The sequence below is a fragment of the Sinohyriopsis cumingii genome, chromosome 8, assembly GCF_028554795.1.
Source record: "Sinohyriopsis cumingii isolate HCF-2022 chromosome 8, ASM2855479v2, whole genome shotgun sequence".
Classification (NCBI taxonomy): domain Eukaryota; kingdom Metazoa; phylum Mollusca; class Bivalvia; order Unionida; family Unionidae; genus Sinohyriopsis; species Sinohyriopsis cumingii.
In genome coordinates, this window is record NC_142968.1 from 56,070,097 (window position 1) to 56,088,076 (window position 17,980).

The 17,980-nt window shown below is 35.8% G+C and overlaps 1 protein-coding gene across 1 annotated transcript in view; it reads right to left on the reverse strand.

Annotated features, from left to right (window-relative positions):
* The window catches only part of LOC149793572 (uncharacterized), a 35,591-nt gene continuing 17,611 nt past the window's right edge, over nt 1-17,980 (reverse strand). The window contains exons 3-8 of the mRNA XM_089966426.1: nt 13,516-13,815; nt 7,410-7,673; nt 6,397-6,435; nt 5,736-5,849; nt 5,074-5,231; nt 1-2,288 (exon numbers count right to left, since the gene is read on the reverse strand). Of these exons, the coding sequence (XP_089822552.1) occupies nt 1,929-2,288; nt 5,074-5,231; nt 5,736-5,849; nt 6,397-6,435; nt 7,410-7,673; nt 13,516-13,815 (1,235 nt within the window). The 3' untranslated portion in view covers nt 1-1,928. The remainder of the gene's footprint in view (nt 2,289-5,073; nt 5,232-5,735; nt 5,850-6,396; nt 6,436-7,409; nt 7,674-13,515; nt 13,816-17,980) is intronic.

A 17,980-nucleotide genomic window follows, 5' to 3' on the forward strand; every position in this document is an offset into this window, starting at 1 on the left:
TAGTGACTATATGTTTTATTGTCTATCGTAGTAATTTAAAGAATTTTTCATCAGATGAATTAAGAGAGGCAATAAATAATGGTGATGGAACTTGTTCTTGAGCCAGATTGTGTAAAAGAATATTTGACTACGTAGATAGCAAAACAAATACTTATGTTATATTCAGTGTACTAAAGTAAAAATAACACTTGATCATAAATATCATTTTTAAATTTTGAGATAAGAAACAAACAAATATATAAATAAAAATAAATAAAAAGATACATAGAAAAAAGTCAATGAATAAATATGTATAACTGTTAAACTTGAATCAGGGTACAATTAATGATCCTTTCTTACGTTTCATACTCTTTTTTTTCTCCTCGCTTTAACTATCTTTTTACATAAAAGTATTGACTCACTCAGTTTGTGGTTTTAAATACCAATGCTTCGTCGGACTCAGGCGGCTAATTTAAAATATTATATGTCCAAATAAAAATGACCTGGAACCAGGACCAGTTTGTCTAGCCCGTCTTACGAATGATGTAATACATTAGCAATATGTATTGAAATAGTTCTTTCCTATGAGTGTTTCATGAACTATTTGATATCCAAAATCTTCCAAAATGTATTAGCAAGCTTTGCGAAAGGTACACGGGTGTCTTAAAATAAGAGTTCATCAAGTCCGAAGCTCGTGAAGGTCACATAATTGAAAATGAATTCTTTATAACAAGTAAAATTTTGAGATAACATAAAGTTTAATTATAATAAAAATCTTGACAGTAGCAGTGGTGGTAATGGCTAATGAATACGATAAAGATGATTAAGACAATGACGACGTAGATGATTATAATTATGAAGATCGAGCCCAACCTTTGTTTTAAAAGACGAACTTTAGAATGACCTTCTCACATCTCCAGGAGCTTATAGGGTTTCCTGAAAAAGGCACTGACATTATCTTTTGCTGCGTATTAATATGACAAGGCGATCTTCTCAGTGAAAACGGCATCATTCGAATCTTTAATACAGTGGAGGAAGAAGCAGGGAAAAGTTTGGTATGAACCACCGAGACTTGAACCCACGCAGACAGAGGTGAGATGGCAGTGTTCTTTAAATGTCAGCGCTTTATACCATTTGGCCACACTGGGTTCTGTGAAGCAGCAAATGTAGTTTTACACACATATAATAATTAACTGCCCTTCCGATCGATTTTTAACGTCCAAAAAAGTTCAGTGTGAATTGTGTTTAAGTTTAAAACGTTCCAGTATGCTATAAAGATCAGTGTGGTTGGCTCTAAGATATATTCATAATGTTAATATATGTAAATACAATTCATAGATCGCTTCGAAAAACCGTTTCTGATATATCGTATGAAATCTTTGATAGCGATATTAGGAACGATGATATGAATACGCTTAAGAAGAGTTGTCTAAAAATGGGCCCTGATTCATGTTCTGAAATATAACAGGACCTTGATTAATTCTCGCATTCATAGAAACATTGCATTAAAATGCCTAGTAGCCAATCATCTCATTAATTAAATAAGTTTCGTGTTGTATTAAAATTCCATATCAATGTTTTGACAAAATACGTTATATGAAAAGGTTATTTAAATCATGGCTGATAAATTTAAAAACAAATTAGAAAAGCATGCAACCTAATTTATGACACTGAAAATATAAATATGAAGACAGTATGTTAAGGGTTTTAAAAACTTAATGAGAGTTGTGGTGGCGGTTTATTTACATGATATCGATTGTTTTTGGTGTCATATTTTGTACAGTTGCTTTGCATCTCAGTTCTGATCTTTGGAATGAACGTTTGGTTCATGAATAACGTGTTCTCTAAACAAATATGATAATTGATAATTCAGGTTAAAACGATTTTTACGCTCATTTGAGATGATATAATCCTTTATTGTGCAAGTAATTCGATTATACTGATGATCTTCAAATAGCTGGGGTTATATAAGAATGATCGGTTTCAAGCACTTCAATTTTCTCAACCTGACAAAGATGTGCTTCATTCAGACAAAAGAACTCGTTTGTTTTGATTATAGTTGTTTGATCTGTTCCCGACTCGTTGGTTTCTCCGTTCTTGCGTATGTCTGTAGGACGAGGAAGATCGCATAGTGGGCTTATATAGTCCTCATAGTCCTCATTTTTTACATGCACATCGGTTTTTCCAGTAGGACACATTTCCATTGAAGTAGTACAGTTGTTGCATCCGTGTCCAGTACTACCTCCAGTTTCATTCAAATTTCTCTCCAATACCTTGTCTCTTGCATAACAATAGACCGACTCGGCAGACTGAAAAGAAGACAGTGTGAATATATTTCAGTCAGTTTACCTCTGTTAACTTCTAAAGGTAATAACAGAGACCATTATATTTATATGCGCCGGGGCTGGACGAAATATTAAAAGGAAGATAAAGTACACTTTACCAAAATATTTAGAAATCGAATACTTTTGGCCACTGAGAAGTTGTTCAAGAAATTAAACCAATTAATCACCAAAGCGACCCAGAGGTATGTATTTTAATAGGTGAATTATATGCATATTGCACTTTAGACCATTTTCAAAAATAAAATGAAAATGTTTCATGATAATGTAACAAAAACTGATGCGCAGTATTATTCTTATAATGGTGAATTATCATAAGTTTTTGAGACAAATTAAACATATACCAGTGTCACGTGGTTTGGACCAGTAGCATCTAAATATTCTCACACAGTTTCAAAACTGTTCCTTTGGTTTAATATATTAAGGCAAGTAGCCCATCTCTCACCTGTCATACATTGGTTTAAATGGCAAATGAGGCAGGTGCCTTGAATAATTTCCTGCTATTTGGTATAAATTTGTTATATTTGACATTCCATTTAACTGTTTTAACTTCGTCTTTGCCAGATGGCACAGTGGTGCAATGGCTTATGTTTCAACCATGCTTAATGGGATATGAGCATAATTTGTGTTTTCCACCTTGTTCTTATGGAAGCCATAACTTTGCAATGGGAAGCCATTAGGGACCAAATTTTGATGGAGCATGCCAAACGAATTGTTTATACCATGTTTGCTTAGAATTGTCAAAACCAGTATAAAGACGTATTTGACAAAAGGTTTTCCATTTGGTTGATATGCAAGTCACACCATTCCTAGGCGAACAACTCCAGACATATTTTAATAGACCATCTCTTAAGAAACAGTCATACTCAGCTTGATCAAAATCCGAGCTCTTCCGTTTCAGAGAAAGAATCGAAAATATGTTTCCAACCATTTACTAATGAAACCACGTCGTTACTAGCCAGATACACAGGGCATAATTTCGACTGACCATCTCCTAACAAACATGCCTACCAAAGTTGATTAAATTTGTTCAGCCGTTCTGGAATAACCGAATATACTTTCACCATTTTGTCTATTAATAAAGTCACTCCGTTAATAGAAAGGCGAACCTGAACATAATTTTAGTAGAATAAACAATCTAAGGAAGTTTTGAACCGAATCAGCTCAAAGATTTTTCAGATCTTGAAAAATAGCTTTGTTGACACGCTACGAACGAGTTACGGTGGACGATATACGCAAGACCGACGATTTACGGAGACATGACGTAGGATCAACAACAGTTTTATTCAACGGTGGTGGTGTACAGATGGATGAACACACCTCTTTTCTCTCTGATTGTATTTTAGTTTTCGCTAGTCTGTTAATTAGTGGCTTTTCCAAGATAAATAATCTGGACATTGATAGCATTATAAGCCAAGAATTGCACATGCCACGTTGTCAATATCTTGGTGCAGTGGTAGCATATCAACGCAAGAGAACCACATTCAAATCCCACTTAGTTTTATTATTTTTTTCTTTTCTTCCTAAAGACGTGTTTTCTTACCTAATTTAGAAAAGATGATTTACTATTTATATTTTCTATGCGAATGACGTAAAACACAACCTAACATAATTTAAACATAGGACATGATATTACCGTAATAAATCCGCTACTTCAGTGTCTGTTAAACTCTCGAGCTAGCCAACACGTTTGAGAATAAAATGGAACTATATATATATACTAAAGTGCCTGGAAAATAGAGTGAAGATAGCCAAAACGTGAATCTATACAGCATTTTGAAGCAATATTGGGCCATAAATAGTTATACCGTCTTGTTTTGGGCATATAATACGGGTTGCGCTATGAAAGCCACTTTCAGCCGCACTGGCTTCTCTGTGTTCCCACGTTCCATCACAGGACACTTTAATTGTTGTAACGGTGGTCGGTCGTCTACATTATTCTTCGACGTTTTCTCAGGTTCTGTCCACATACTCAACTATTTATTACCAATCAACGGCACCAAAAAACATCCGATAAAGACCCAAACTGTCATTGCTTTAACATTTACAGCAATATAATTAAAGTTAACGGTACGAAAAGACATAAAATGTGATCAAATGGGGCCACTGACAGAGACACTTTTCCAACGATTCACATATATATTGCGAACGACCTCAGAAGCGATTGGCTTAGCGTAAAATCGATATAATATTTTAAAACAATTTCAAGTGGTTTTTAATATTTTCCTCCACCTTACAATAATACATTCGAGCATGTGTTATAGTCACAGTAGTAAAGAAACGGGTCATTTTAGTAAACAATGAAAAGTTGAACTCCAGAGAGAGAGAGAGAGAGAGAGAGAGAGATTTGAAAATATTTTAACGTAGCTTATACAATTTTTCAATCATATCTCTACGATGTTTACAGTCTGAAAGTTTATAGTTATGTTTACCATAGGGGCATCATGCCGCAGACATGTGACATCATGTCACACCCAGTCATTTTATCCTCACACCTGGCCGACCAGCCCTAACACTAACATCTCAATGCTGAGCGGATAGCGACACAGCTGTTAGTGCCATATTCATACGTCTTTGGTATGACTCGGCGGGGTTCGAAGCCTCGATTTCCTGCATCCGAGGCGGACGTTCTACCCAATGGACCACCGGAGCGGTCCATATATATATATATATATATATATAGAGAGAGAGAGAGAGAGAGAGAGAGAGAGAGAGAGAGAGAGACAGAGAGAGAGTCGTTGTTTGATAGTACCTCATTAATGGTATTATACATGTCTTCCTGAAATTTCTGACCACAATTATCATGTCTTAACTTGATTAGATCCTGCGACTGTATGCCAGTATCAGGATGATCAGCAGCAATATTGTTTTCTCTATTTCCGGTTGCACACAGCGGTACAGGTCTTCTGCCTACAAATCATATTTGCAAGATTGAAAAATATATATTGAACAGACTTAAGAAATAACGCAGTGCAAAATGGGTCCTTGCATCCAAGCAAAGTCAAGAAAAGCACACACATACATATTTGTATGCATACTTGACATGTGCAAGTTTATAAGTGATAGAACATACATGGCATCTTTTTTATCCTGAAATATCAAGAATGTCTAATGAACATAATAGTTCTTTCGAACATTTAGTTCACATATGTAGCTTATCGAATTACAACTTAGATACGAGATAGTTCGTCTTACAAAACGTTGTTATAACCTAAACGTATCATTGATAGTTTCGTATGTCCTCATTTTCGGATACTTTAAGCTATTCCGCATTCTTTTAAGTTTTTGGAAGGAATATTCTTTTCGGTAAGTACTCATGCGTAATTGTAAGTAGCAACATTTCTGCTACACATTTTTTCTACGCTGTGGAAATAATAGAATATGTTTGATTCAAGAGCACAATACACATCATACCGATTCCTCTGCCTGCATGTTTACGCCAACACATGAAGAATATGATGAATCCAGCAGTGAGGAGAAAGCCGGAAACAGTAACTGAAACTAACCAATATTGTTCTGGTCGGGGACCTGAAAGAGAAAATAAAGACTATATTTGTTAATAATGATTAAAGAAGGGACGAAAGGATGGTCATTATTAAATAGAAAGTGAATCAATAAATGGGGACTGCAAGAGAAATGTACCCAATTTAAAATAAGACAATAGTAATAGCGCATATTGTTTCAGCTTAATGTAATATGCAATCTGATAAATCAACGATATGGACTTATCTTGCTTTAGCATAACATCTGTGAACAAATATGCAATTAATTTTACGAATGGCAAAACCGAATTGTATCATTGTGTTAAATAGATTTTGTTCGACATGCATATATTCAAAACATGCATGGTTCATATTTCGTTGATTTTATTAAAAAGTTTTTTTTTAAAGTTGTTTTCTACGAAATCTACCAATGGAATCTAATCGATCTGTGCACTAGAATGAAGACAAGTTGCATGATTTATAGTGTTGAGTTAGCATTTTCAACATATCTATTGCAATTTAATTACTCTGCCTGACTTGTGTTCTATGCAGAACAGATTTTTTGTGGCGACAATAGTATTTGATATGTTCACCTTGATTTTCTCCGGGTGCAGAAGAAAATATGGTAACATCTGAAAAGAAACGAAAACAAAGAAATAATAATAACAACAATAACAAAAGGCATAAGGGCAACACACACACACACACACACACACACACACACACACACATTAAGTTTTTATCATGAAACATCAACAAAACCGTCTTCGGAGACGGAATATTTTGAGTATGAATGAGTGAATGAGTGGATGGCTTGATGGTTGTACTGATGGCTGGATATATAGATAGGTAGATAGATAGACAGATTTGATGTTATATATGCAATGTGTGTGAATATCTTTTTTACAAAAATATCTCTGGTGAGCAATTTTGGGGTTAAATATTAATAAAACCCCGCACATTTTATATTTATACAAGGTCAACAATTTTAAGCTCGAAGTAGTTAGTACTGCCCTGTTTCAAGTTACGTGGAAAACCAATCCCACTGGAGACATAGACTTGAAGAAGGAACACTCAGTATCAGTTTGAGAAACAGGTTCATTATTGTCCAGATAATTTTTTTACTGTAGGAAAGCTAAGATGAAAGAGGTGCGACCTATAAAAGGTCTACATACAATGTTAACATAGCATGCACTTTATGATACGTATTGAATACGATCTTACCCTTTGTATACCTTTGCAAGTACTTTATTGTGAGAAATCCTAAACGCTTATAAATTTTCGTATGAAGTAAGCTTACCCTTTGTATACCTTTGCAAGTACTTTATTGTGAGAAATCATAAACGCTTATAAATTTTAGTATGAAGTAAGCATATAATTAAGACGATAATCATCTTGTGACAAAAAAAAAATCGTTGAAACAGATATTTTAATAAAGAACAATTTTCATCTAGACATGTCCTTGGATTTTAATAAAATTGCATTTTTCCTTTTGTGCCTTCATACAACGAACTGACCTTGCATAACGTTATAACGGTATCTTGTTACATTTCGTGGATTAATTATAATACATATATGAGCATGAATCACTATCAAGATTTATTACCATTTACGTAGTGCAGAAAAAAGGGGTTTGATTCCACTGTCGCATCTGTTTTTCGATTTCTTACAATACAAGCGTATCCTCCAGACATTCTTGAAACAAAGCTGCTGATTTTGAGTTCTTCCTCCTCGACATTGATATAATAACTTTTCCACCGAAAAGTGCACTTCGGAAAACAGTCGGCAGAACACTTGACTGTAAATGTTTGGTTTTCCCTCAGATAAATATCGCTTTCATTAATATTCAAGGAAACGTTGATGGGTCCATCTGAATTTCAGTTTTTAAAAAGAACAAAAAGTAGAAAAGGAATGTAAATACAAATCGCAATTGCAACTTGATGCTTAGTTCAGCACCTTAAAATTTCTCCTATGTATACGATATCGTATGCAGCAATGACCCATGGGTCTCTTGTTTGATTAACGGTAGAGAAAATCTTTATACACGTTCATCAACTCACATGTTTACGTCTATTATCTGAACGTCGATTATTAAGAAAGCCCATTGTATTTCTTAATAAGATATTGAAATGTATCCGTGTGAAACAAACGCTATCGCCAGAATGTTGATACGGCATTTGGCGGAATCACTTTTGGAACTACTTTTTCCCATTTAGGAATTATATCTGCCCCTGTGTATGTTATTCCAACCAGTATTTCCATATTTGAGCCTACTGTCATTTATTATTTTAGTTTGGTTCTTCTCTTTCGCTCTTCCTCCACGCCAACCCCCATGAACATAGAACAGATCTTAAGATATATTAATTATGTACACGCTCTAGTGTAGGTTCATACAATCAATGAAGAGGCGCCATCAAGAAAGCAGCCCCCCCCCCATACAACAACAGGTAGTCTTCAGATATTAACTTCTTTTAATGATTACTTTTTCACAGGAATCATGCAAACTTGAAAGTGACTTAACTTAAATGACATGGTGCAGCTATTCGATATTCTTTGCCAGCTATACAGTATCGTATAACTTTCCACACTACAAGAAACGGTACACGTTTTCGAGAAAAAGGAAACGTCTTGACAACATATAGCAACAAAATTGCTCCAGTAGAGTTTCTAACACTTACAAGAACCATATTTTAACACGACTGAGAAATTGAATATAGATGAGTGTTGCTTCCAAACTAAAATTAAGTCACGATCAAATTTTGTGTTCGGTGTCTGTTATGAGACCCAATGCGTAAGCTTACCAAGGCCAAGTCATTCACATCTGAATGCAGAAATGAACACAATAAAGAATCAACATTCTTATAAGTTTACTCCAGTCATTAGAATCGCTTGCTTAAGGATGTTACGCTCCGAAGTCTATCGGATAATGTCGATATGTGATATTTGTACAGTACCAAACTCCAACTATGTTTACGGTATCAATCATAGCGAACAATGCGTTAACAAAAATGAAAATATTCTTCATTTTTGTATGAAAGGAGTAATTTTGATTAAACATGTTTTATTGTTGCAATATGATAAAGTCGAATAGGGCACATATTATAACAACTTAATTAAACCACTCCCTGCATGATAACATTATTTCAACATATTTCAACAGTGTGGCCAAAAGTAATAATGACAAATAATTGGGGGGGGGGGGGGAACTAGGCTTTTTACATTATTCGGCTTTAGGACATAAACAATTTTTCAAAGCACTGTAAGACATGCTGCATCTGGTATTCTATTTAAAAAATTTCCACAAGACCCTGTTAAGGGTATAAAAGATGAATTTGTAGAATTTGGCTTGAGATGGTAAACGCCTCTATCATTTGAACGTTGAATGTTATAATGTATGTGTTCGGACACACGGGGGGGGGGATATATAAATGAGATGATCCGGAGATTACTTCTTTTTAATTTTATAGTGTTAATAATTTTTGTCTCGCAAGACTAGATTTTAGATTATCCTACATAATCTCAAAATGGAGAGCGTTCCTACTCGTGCATTTTGGCAGTCATGTAGCTACTGTCTCCGCTTCAAGCTGTAGCTTCTCTTCCGTCCTAGACTACACAGACATATTTCAAAATGGGCCTGTACAAGTTATGCATTGTTTTATTTAAAACACACAATTTGAAGCATTACATGTTTGAGCTAAATTTGTAAAATGTTGTCCTAAAATTAGTGTAAATTTCGGAATTTCTTTTTAGCGATGTAGTAATGAAGTCCTTAAACGCATTGACAGCTTCTAGAGAAATATATTTATGCAAATCGATGATTTTGCCTTAAATTATATAATTTAAGAAAAGCCTACTTTTTAAAGAAGTTATAAAGAGTATTTCACTCGCAGAGTGGAAACATTTTATATTGTCACTCTTGACTTCCCCCTTCGAGACGATACAATATTTCCACTTCAATCGTGAAATATATATTTATAAAAATAACGTAGATAACCCGTATATCTCATTAGTTTTAAAACATATCATGTGGTTTATAATACACTAATTTTGGAATGAGATATATAAGTCTAGCCAAGATATAAATGGTATATATAATGAATGTCCTTTTCCATACAAAATGATTCATACAAAAGGATTCAGCAAACACTTTTTTAAACTCAATCTTACGAAATACAGATGCGTCATCCATGCCTATATATTTATCTGGATATAAAAAGCATGCACCCTTAACCTTGTCAACAAATACTTGGTATAATTCTCAAATTTACATCCAATTCTTGCATCACTGATAATTATATATCACTTTGTAAATCTTGCCCTGCTGCAATGTCATAATTTAGATGCGTGAAAAGGAATTTATGTGGACTACCTTCGGAGACTATTCCCAAATATATCCCAAATTCAGGATTCAGGTACAAATAGCTTCATATAAGGGACAAGAGATTAACTGTTGAAACTACTTCCATTTTATTACGTGAGACCTTTGAAAGTTTTTAATTTTTGATACTTAAATCAAGATATTCTCCCTGCTCAAAAAAATACCAATATCAATTTTTTTTAGAAGTAGTATAAATTTGAATAGTTTAGTACACTGAGCTGCAGTACGTTTGCCAATTTTGTTCAAAGTTCTAATGAAACTCACGAATTGGCCATCTGTGCAAGTGTAGACATCCTATTTCTTAAGAAACTAAGAAGGGATTATTAACTTTTTTTTAAATTTACCACATGCCATGTAAGTAAATATTTAGTGTTTTTAAAGTAAGAAGGGACTAAACAATCATATATGCAGTACATGTGAATAGTAGATATTGTCAGCGAAGTATTGCTTTCATTTACCCAACTGAAATGAAAATAATTCAGTCAACAGCAGACTTAGTATATATATATATATATATATATATATATATATATATATATATATATATATATATATATAAAGGGTATTGATCATCATATGGAATAAAATGACAACGATAGTTGTACAGTAAAAAAAGAATACTTTTTATCACTCCCATTATAATACAATTCTGAGATATAATTATTATAATAACAAGCTGATTTCATCTACAACACATATTGTAATACAGTTAGCTCTTTTGCATGCAAGGTTTGCGACAGAGTGTTATATCACTAACATATTTATTTTATGGAATATATCAATTCATCACTTATTAATATAAATATCAGTTCAACAGCTAATCATAGCCAATACAAGGAGACATAAGACCAAGTTCATTTGTAGTCTCACTGCAATATTTTATTACAAAATGGGTTGTGACAGCATGCAGTTTTATAATGGATTTTATAATACAGTCTTCTGTGTTTGAAATAGAGGTTGCGACTGCATGCAATTTAAACCCCAGCTGAAATAAAATATTTTTTTAAAAGTGTGTGTGTGTGTGATTTGGATTTTTAACGTAGCTTTAACAAGTTTTCAGTCATATCGCTACGATGTATGCAGTGTGACAGTTTATAGTGATGTCTAGCACTGGGGCATCATGCCGCAGATATGTAGCATCATGTCCCACCCAGTCACATTATCCTGACACCAGGCCGACCAGTCCTAACACTGACCTCTTAATGCTGAACGCCAAGTGAGGCAGCTGTTAGTACATTTTTGTAAGTCTTTGGTATGACTCGACCGGGGATCGAACCCACGACCTCCCGCATCCGAAGCGGACGCTCTAACCACTAGGACACCGGAGCGTTTTATTTTTAAAAAAAAGAATCAATCAAACATAACACTTATCAATATTAATGTCAGGGTCAACGACCAAACAGAGCTAACAAAACGAGGGCTAATCGATATTTAGTGCCGTTTATCAGACCGGAAACACCTATTTTGAAATGTGAATACAACTGAACGTTTCGAATGACCGTAAATGGAAGTAAATGGAAAAATAACATCTACCTAAATAACATTATTATGGTCGAATAGATATGGGTGCAATAGACAAATGAAGAAATATTCATAAAGGTACAACTGCATTCTATATGAAATTCGTAATTATAGACTTGATACAACCTTGCCAGATAATCACTATGTTTCTGGAATATGTCCATATTGCAAGTTTGTCCACAACATATATTGTTGACTACGTGCCAGATATCTGCCACACGAAATTTGGTTTTGTTGCATTTGCTGCTTAAATGAACCATCTGTGTATGTTTATTTGCATTAAAAGAGTTAATACAAGGTAATACAAACGCCATTTTTTACATGCAATATATTCTATAACTTGTCCGCTGTTTCTCATTCGTCTTATTTATCATAAATAGATTCTTAGACTTAGAATTATAGAGAACTGTTCGAAGCTAAATTATGGTGAAATCTGGCGCTCGGTTCGAATTTTTACATGGCGCTTAATCGTAAACTTACAATGCGATTGATTGAAACGTGCCAAAATACCAACATTAAAACGTTTAGCTAATGGTTGACTAATTATCTGTGATGATATTTTTATAAAAAAAAATTATTACTTATCAAAATAAATATCAGGTTTAAAGATCAAATATGGAGGTTTATTGTTGACTTTTTTATTCATGAAAATCACATCTGTTATTATCATTAAATGATATCTCATAATTTATGAATACTTTAAGCTTAAAATGTTACTTTTGCTAAAGAAGAGGGGAATATGCATTACATCCCCTGATACCGAAGAACGACAAATTCACTAAAATATAGAGCACAATACAGGAGATTTAAGGCATAATATAATAAACCGTGATCTTAAGGTAATTTATGAAATTAAAATGACTAATGTTTCACAATATAGCTCGTTTACAGATTCTATAGCCATCGATTAATTCTATTAAATTAAAGAGAACATCACAATATTTAGATCATGGAAGTTAAATTGCACAAAGGAAGCAGTGGTAGCTGAGTTGGTAGAGTGTCAGTCTCATAATCAAAGGATAACGGGTTCGATACTCGCCCTAGTCATCACGGGTCGGCTACCATGGTGTGTCATTAGCTCCTATTTCCTCTGCATTATATTACTATTAATGCGTTTAAAGTGAAGCTACAACAAACAAAAATCTAACAAAATTGGTCACAAGCCTGGAATCACAACGCATTTGTAAAAAAAAAATGTCTGCTTTATTTACATAGAGGCAGTAACCATGCTAAGCTTCATATTATATTGTGTTAGCAGCTTTCTTGCAGAAACGTTCGTCGAATAGTTTATTATTTTAAATGTTAGAATCAACATTGATTGATTTCAAATAGATATAACATTTTAATGTTTAGTTCATGGTGGCTTGATTGCCCGAAGATCTATTACGAAATGGGTAACATTGATACTGCATTAATAGCGCATGTTGTGCAAAGTATGCATGCAATTACAACTCCTACTGAAACAACTTTATTTCAATCGCCCCACTTAATAAAAATCAGGGTTAGTAACGATTCAGATCAAAACCAAACCATACCAGACCCACCCACCCCCCACAACATTCACTACTTTAGATGAATACGATAATACATAAAGTTCAGTTTATTACAATCGGAGTTACATCTTGTGTTGCATGTAACAACACATATTGTAATATATTTCTAAAGTATAATAATTGTTACAAAATTGGTTATAGTTACATGTAATGACGACGCAGTTGGTAACAAAGTTCATTTTATTAACATTAGGGTTGATACGATATAAAAAGAAAATTATGGAAATAAGAAAGCTTTGAAATTGCACTACATTACTTACAATATGGAAGAACTATGTAAAGGTCACTTTCTTTAGAACTACAGTTGCGGTCTGAAAAGTCCACATCAGTACACTTTTCTATCCCCACTTGGCACTTTAACTTGCTCGAATTATCCATCATGGTTATGTTTGCAAATGTCAATGTGGAATAATCTCCTTGGACACTGGCTGTATGATTTTGATACACATCGTTTTTTCTCCAGCGGTAGGATAGACAGTCTAATTCATAGGAGGCGTTACAGGTTATGGCTAATGGTTCATGAAGAACTGGCTTTTTATTTTCCACTATCTGTGGCTTATCTGATTTGGAATTAAAACAAATTTGTTATAATATTATATGCCCCAAGTTTTCAGTATCTTTATCTTAAGATAAAGTTTCGTATTTATTTTGCCAAAGCATTGGTTTTCTAACACCTAACAAGATATGTATATCTTCATAAGAATGAGCGACACATTTCAATTCCCGTAGCGCACTCACTCCTGTCCTTTTAAGTTACCTTACGTCCAAATGAAATTTTTTTATCTTAAAATCAACCATGGTGCAAATACAAAACAAGCAAGAACTTGACAGAGCTGTAAATTTATTATTTTCAGCTGCAATATACTAGTCTCAGAGATACTTTTATTTTGTATACCGGTTGTATGCCAAGATGTTTGATGTTGTGGTATGGGGGGGGGGGATTCCATTTGCTTGAAGGGGCATGATCGAGATTTTAAGTACTAATTGCCAATACACATGCATATGTTACCCATGTTTTGTTCTCGAAAGTTATGTTTTCTTATTATAAACGGAGGAACTTGTGAGTGGAAGGCCATGGTATTTATTAAAATCATAAGTAGTATATGTGGACGATTCAGCCTCAATGGGACTTATCATTAAAAAACACCCTGGGACCGTTTAGCCTCAATGGGAAATTTAACATTACGGAAACCCCTAGGACGATTCAGCCTCAAGGGGAATTAGCATTACAGGACCCCCTGGGACTGTTTAGCTTCAATGAAAATTTAACATTGAAAAAAATCGTGGGACTGTTTAGCCTCAAGGGAATTTAACATGGGAATAGATTTTGGGTCTGTTTAGCGTCAAGGGAAATTTAACATGGGAATAAATCGTGGGCCTGAATAGCGTCAAGGGAAAATGGAATAGGGTCGGGACCCTATTTTAATACGGTCCCGACCTGATAGGTCTATGGAAAGGGAACAGGGGAGAGGGATATAAAACACACACACACACACACACACACACACACACACACACACACATATAAAATAAAAAATGGGCTAGGCAATTGAAAGTCAAGGTCTTTTCGAGACCTATGAGTGACCCTCAAAAGGGCCTTTGGGTTTTATGTTAATATTAAGATATACTAACATAAAGGGCAACGCATTGGTATTCTTCTTGTCCTTAGGCTGCGCCTGACTGCAGGACCGTAAATCTTGACTCTTTTGAGGCATCCTTGATTTTCTACATAGACTCTACGCATCCACAGACTGGTGTCTGTCCTGTGGACAACTGTCCAGTTGGATCGGACATACATTAGCATGTCCGTCCTGAACATCATCGAAGAAACAAGGGTTGATGATTCGACTGTGGTCCACATCTTGAGGCGCCGAGAACAGGTGAATCAATGCAGTGAACTGCGCTTATTTATAGGTAGAGGAAGGATTGAAACGGATTGAGTTCACTGACCAATCCAAACACGCGTTACAAAATTCAGTCAGCCCGCATCCAATCCGAAGAGAACAGTCTTTGACGTCACGTGGTCTATATAGATTCGCTAGCGCCTGTGCGCAGTCAATCTAAGCAACAGTTTTTCAACATGACGGAAACTCAGAAAACGATCAACTGGGGTGCACCAGCAGTGGAGACCACCCAAGGGAACCCGGACTTACTTTCAGAAGAGGTAAATTGGGATTTTGTGGATCTTCTTACCTCGCAAGAATTTGTTCCGGAACCTTCGTCACCTTCTTCATTACCGCACGTGGAGAATTTTAGACAGAGACAGAAAGAAGAATTGGAGAAATTTATACAACAGCAAAAGGTAGCGGAACAAGCTTTTCTTCTACAGCAACAACAGCAAGAAGAAGAGGTAAGAAAAAAAAACAACAAGAAGAAGAAGCAGCAGCAAAGAAACAAGGGTGTGAAAATCAAACGGTCACGGTACTGTTAGACGTTTTAGCGGAGTTAAAAAGTCTGAAACAAATGTATCAGACTTCTTTATCACGACCGAAGAGAATACGACCTTCCCGAGCTAAACACTCCAACCCTGTGACTAAGCCTACCATACCACCCTTAGTGATTTCAACCAAATCATCATCATCAACATTACGCAGTCCAGAAGTAGGCCTCGGCCGTGGCAAAGGCTTAAGACAGTTAAAGTTGATTGCTTAAACTCACCCCTACACCAAAAAAGGTCCTTTTCAGGGCCACCCACGTCTCTCGAAAAGAGATACACTTTCAATTGCCAATAACTAAAAAAAAAAACATTTTACCGCTATAGTACGTGTCTGTGTATGAGTGTGTGAGTGTATGTTCTTATTTTAAAATCAAAACCCAAAGACACTTACCTTTATATCTAATTTATTCTTTTATCAATATTTACAATCCAATTCACAATTCACAATTCTCAACAGAACACCTTAAAAAGTTCATACACTTCTTCTGTCTCATTGTTTAGTCTCTCTGTTTTTTCAATTTCTTCACAGTCTTTTCCTCCTCTTCCTCCTCACTTTCTTCCCTTCTTCTTTTCTTCTCCTGTTTCTTTTTCTTCACCTGTCTGCTTTCTTCCTCCTCTTCTTCCTCTGAAGAATTCCTCTCTTCGGACTCATGTTGTTTCTTTTTTGGGCAATCTGGAGACCAATGTCCTTTTTCTTGACAATAATAACAGGTATCTTGACTTTTGTCTTTTCTAACCCCTTTTTTTCTTTTTTAACGGTATGGACACTCTGAAGACCAATGCCCTTTCTTCTGACATATAGCAAGTATCTTGACTTTTATCTCGCAAGGAAAGAGAGTAGTCCGTCGGCTGGTCTGAAGAGAATTTTCTAATGACCCCTCGCAAAGCTCTGATGAAACGTTCGATTTGCGTAGTCTCTTCCATCGTTGTGCTCGGTTTGAGAGTGAAATGAATAGTGAAAGGACAAGACACACACCCTTTTGTATACACTGGTCTGCTAGGACTATAAATTAGTCCATGGTGTTTAAACTGTAGTCATTTGATGTTTTGCTATCAAGATGAAACGATCCAATTCATTTGAGAAGAAAGAAGAAGAAAGTAAGAGGCAGAAACGTGATCTATCGCCTCTTATCAGAGCTGAAGTTTTGGCACAAATTCATGCCAGTGATTTTGAAGAGGACATGAGTGAACCAGAATCCAAACCCTCTAAACAAAGTTCACCACCCTTAGTTAACCCTGAAAAGTACTATGACATTCGAGAGATAGAAAAGCGTTCCTCTAGAAAATTTAGAACCACGGCTTACAAATACACGGTGAAGTTTAAAGATTTCAAGTCCGAAGTACCGTTGGAGAAAGCAGAAGGGTTCATCACCGGGGTGTGGGATTCTTTACTCACCACACTCAAGCGACAATGTCAACCCAAAGAAGACGATCGCTTGAGACTTTCCATACAACACGACGGTTTGAAATCCCCTGTTTGGATCGAGTTTAGCAGCCCTGCAGAATTGACCGCTTCCAAAGTCATGGACAAGATTCAACACGTGCCACAATCCAATGACCAGTTTGACATGACCGATGTAAAAGCCACACTGGACATGACCCACGTCTCTCCTCCTCAAGGGACCGGACAAAGCAATAAGGTGTTATTGGTGAACGACCTTCGCAGCACCAAATAGAGCCTCGTCCAAATTCACAACCCTCAAGATCAGATGTGTTTAGCCAGGGCTATCGTGGTGGGACGAACCTATGCCAACAAGAACGACACGGCAGAATGGAAAAGAGCCTGGAAAACTATTCGACAATCGGACCGAGCCAAACAACGAAGTGAAGCAGAACTCCTGTTACAACAAGCCGGCCTGTCCACAGACACACCCTGCGGCATTCCTGAAATGCAAAAATTGCAAGATGTCCTAGCTCCACGCTACACCTTGAAAGTGCACCCTCAAGAAGTGCGCGGGCCTCTGTTGTTTCGAAGGAAAGACTTTAAGGATGGAAAATACATTCACCTTTATCATCACGATGACCATTTCGATACCATTACCAGTATCACTGCATTCCTGGGATACGGTTATTACTGTGAGAAATGTGACCATGGTTATAACAATCGAGAGCAACACAAGCATTGCGGATCGAAATGCTCAGGATGTTTGGCCTCTCCACCCTGTCTGAGCGAAGGGCAAGAACCAGTGCATTGTCCTGCTTGTCTGCGCACGTTTGTCAGCCCTGCCTGTTACCAACAACATCTGAAGACGCAAGGTTCACAGCAGAAATGTGCTTGTCAACTCCTG